A 3669-nucleotide genomic window follows, 5' to 3' on the forward strand; every position below is an offset into this window, starting at 1 on the left:
AATCCAACGGCACACAATGTCGCACAGTACACGGTTAGGACTAAAATCAAGGTCGGTTCCCAAGGTAGTTAGGCCCTCATGACTCGTCATGAGGTCCAAGTGGACAGCTCGTTAGTCGTTCGTCTTTCGCTTGTGCCATGTGGAGATCATCTGTGTGGGGCCTTTTCAGCCCAATGGCTTGAATGATCTGAAGCGGGCGATGGCATTTGACAGGAACGGGCGCAGTGGCGCACCTTCTGACAAGAGGCAAGTGGGGCGCCGAATCATCGGTCAGCGAGCAAGCCCACGCCCTCCCACGTGAACGCCTATCCGGGGAGTCGGAGGCCAATCGTAACTATATATAAATACTGCTCCCGCCCTACACCTCCCACTCCCGCACCGTCCAATTCCGCCCTCCTTGCTACAATAATATGGCCATTCCCGCAACCCCCGCTGGTACATTCTACGCTCAGCTGGAGCACTCCCACGGCCGCTACACTAGCTTCTCTATTTCCTCCACAGCCCTGCCGCCGGCGTTCATCTTGGGCGGACAGCCCCAAGCTGGCCCATCATTCACTTCACCCACCCGTGATGATTACCATCAACGAGCCCAGTTAGTCCAGCTAGCGCGGCGTGACGGCCCTCTTCCCCTACACGCTGTAGCTTTCGAAACCCAGGCCGCTGCCGGCACGGTGGAATGCTACGCCAGGGGCTGCCGCCCTGTCTATGACGAGGACGAAGTTTGCTGCAGTTACGACGATTGGTTCTCATTAGATACGCTACCTCTGGCTACCTTTCAAGAGCAGGACGTACTCGGCCTGTCGGAAAAGCGTGACGGCGGTGACCGCAACCTCCCCTGCCACATCCGACGGCTGCTAGCCGGCCTCTGGGCGGACTCCGACAGGGCGGAGCGCTACTACGAATTGGCGCTCCAGGTGGAGCCCCGCAACTCGGTGCTGTTGGAGGAGTACGCCCTTTTTGCGTGGAACGCCCTTGCTGACGCGGCCCGAGCAGAGGAGCTCTTTGACCGAGCTCTGCAGGTGGCTCCGACAGACTCGAGCGTCCTCGCCAGTTACGCTTCCTTCCTGTGGCAGACGGAAGCCTGATAATTCCATCTTAAAATCTCTCTTCGTCTTTGAAGAAATCCATGCCAAGAAACTACTAGTAATTTGGGCATATGTGCATCCAACTGTACATAATAATAATTAATTTCAGATTGCAGGTTACTTCATATTCAAAAAAACACGCATTGGCTTTTGAAGCTTTAGGTCCTTCATTTCCTTAGCTAACTCACGCTCTATCCTATGTATGACCCTTAAAACTGACCGTGCTAGTGCTTGTGACATTCTGCAATTCTCTCTCTCTCTCTCTCTCTCTCTCTCTCTCTCTCTCTCTCTGCGCTTTGCACAAACAATTCTAGTCAAACATGACTCTCTTTGTCTATCGTGCTCAAATACAATACGGGAGCATGTGATCTGCATGCTTACGGCTTAGATATGCTTTTTAGCTGAAGCAAATAACTATGCCAGGAGGACGTTTTATTACATTAATTAGTTGGATGTAGTGAGGAACCTTAGGGAACTTATACCTTACTTTGGTCAATTCGGGAGAATGCAGCAAAATGATGTGTAGCAGGGCCGAGACGTCGGATCCTTTTGTTGCTCAAACATTTTGGCATAGAGGCGGTTATAAAAAGGGGAGCTAGGTGCGCCATGCTTGAGACTTTGTGCTTGAGTGAGAGAGAGAGCCTTTGTGATATGCAAGAGTGAGAGAGATGGAGAGAGAAATGTGAGGTAGAAGAGAGCAGAGGGAGAGGAAGAGGAGGAGCAAGGCTTGGATTGTCGCCAATGGAAGGTGTTACTCGTCGTTTGCACATTAAAAAAAAACATGATGCTTGCCCTGATAGAGAGGGACACAATGGCTGATTAACATCCTAAAGTTTATGCCTTGAGGTAATGCACTTTAATGGAACAACCGTACATTAATTAATTAATGTGGCCAATAGCCCCTAGAACATTTTTCAATTAATTAATACGAAGGGGGACCCAAGGGAAACTTTTTTTGAAAAGTTTACAAGGGTAAATTTTTTTATAAGGTTTAAGGCTAAATGGGCATTAGGTAGGATTTACCATGTGTGAAATTTTATGCATGGGGGTCGGGTGGCAGTTAAGGGGGTACATGGGACAACTCGGTTGTGGGTCGCTCCTTTCTTCATGTGTGTTGCATGGTTACAGGTTAGTGCTGCTCCTTTGTATGCAGCTCACTCCTGCGTTGTATGGGGCGGCTTGGTTGTGGGCGTCTCCTGTGCACCTCCTCTACTGCTGAGGTGAGATGCGGGTCACTCCTTGGTTCCTGCGTGTCGCATGGTTAGTGGTAAGTGCTGCTCTTTCGTATGCGGCTCGCTCCTACATGTTGCATGGGGCGACTCGATCGTGGGCGTCTCATGTGCACCTCCTCTGCTTTGAGGTGAGATGCGGGTCACTCCTTTCTTCCTGCGTGTTGCTCAAAACATCCACGTGTCTGTGGTGGTCTGTGCTATGATGGTATGTGGTTGGTTGTTGGAGTTTGAATTTAAATTATTTATTGGAAACCAAGGTCTAAACCTTCCGAAAAGAATACTAATGTAAGAACCTTAGTAAAACAAAGTGAAAAAAAAATTTACGAATTTTTTTTGAGTGAATAGGCAAGCGAAATTAATGTGGCCCCAGTAGCCTAAATATGTGAATATGTATGATATACAATCTATTCCATATATATATATATATAATATGTTTCTTGTCTCCCTTTTTGGTAAGCTAATATTTGGCTGTCATGTCTTTGTGACTAGTGTCTCTCGTGTTGCTCTCTAATGTATGTCCAGCTCTACTATCATGCTTTCGTGACCTATCTCACACACATCTCTCTCTCTCTCTCTCTCTCTCTCTCTCTCTCTCTCTCTCTCTTTGGGATTCTCAGCTCCTTTTCTTAGTACTATGGGAGTCAAACAAGGATATCCATTGTCTCCAACACTTTTTGGATTATGTATTGATAAATTGGAGATGATATCAAGCATTGCAAAAGCTGAAGGCCTTGATGGGCCATGCTTTGGGCAACACCTCATCATGCTTCTTATGTATGTCGATGATGTTATCTTATTTGCATACGATCCTACCACCATTAGGGGGCATTTGAACATATTTTGGGCCTCCTTTGAATATAGGGAGGGAGACTAGACTGTAGGGAGGGGGATTAGGCTTTCAGTACTAATAATTACACTTGTCCCTTTAAAAAAATAGGGGGTTTAGGGTAGGTATGGTCCCACCATTTTCATGGCTCAAAAAATCCTTAAAATTTTAAAATTTTCGAAACTCACTTTTTTTCCCAAAAACCCATCTCAAATTTCATTGTGGTCAAAAAATTCATTTTCAAGTCCGCTTTCCCTCTTGAACGTCCAAATTAAACTCTTCCTCCCTTCCTCTTCCATCTCTTTAATATCCATCAAGCCCGAAACCCTAATCTGCATAGCATCTTCACGTTTTCTTTCTCTATCTCATTTGCCCAACTCTAATCTAACTACTATAGCTTCACAATTGATATGGCTGCACCACGAAGAAGACCAAAAGATGAGATTGAGGAGATCTCACTATACAATAAGAGGGACGATGATGGTGCTTGGGTGAGAGAGGCATTTCGCAAGGGTGCTTGGCTACT

General features: G+C 46.8%; 1 protein-coding gene across 1 annotated transcript; it reads left to right on the plus strand.

Moving 5' to 3' along the window:
* The first annotated feature begins 384 nt into the window (after positions 1-384).
* On the plus strand, positions 385-1279 carry LOC147640544 (uncharacterized). Its single transcript, XM_086808355.1, has one exon. The coding sequence runs from the start codon at positions 411-413 to the stop codon at positions 1083-1085; it is 675 nt and encodes a 224-aa protein (XP_086664481.1). The 5' UTR covers positions 385-410; the 3' UTR covers positions 1086-1279.
* The last annotated feature ends 2390 nt before the right edge of the window (positions 1280-3669 follow it).

Source organism: Cibotium barometz, chromosome 2, assembly GCF_041138505.1.
Source record: "Cibotium barometz isolate CiBa-2024 chromosome 2, ASM4113850v1, whole genome shotgun sequence".
NCBI lineage: Eukaryota > Viridiplantae > Streptophyta > Polypodiopsida > Cyatheales > Cibotiaceae > Cibotium > Cibotium barometz.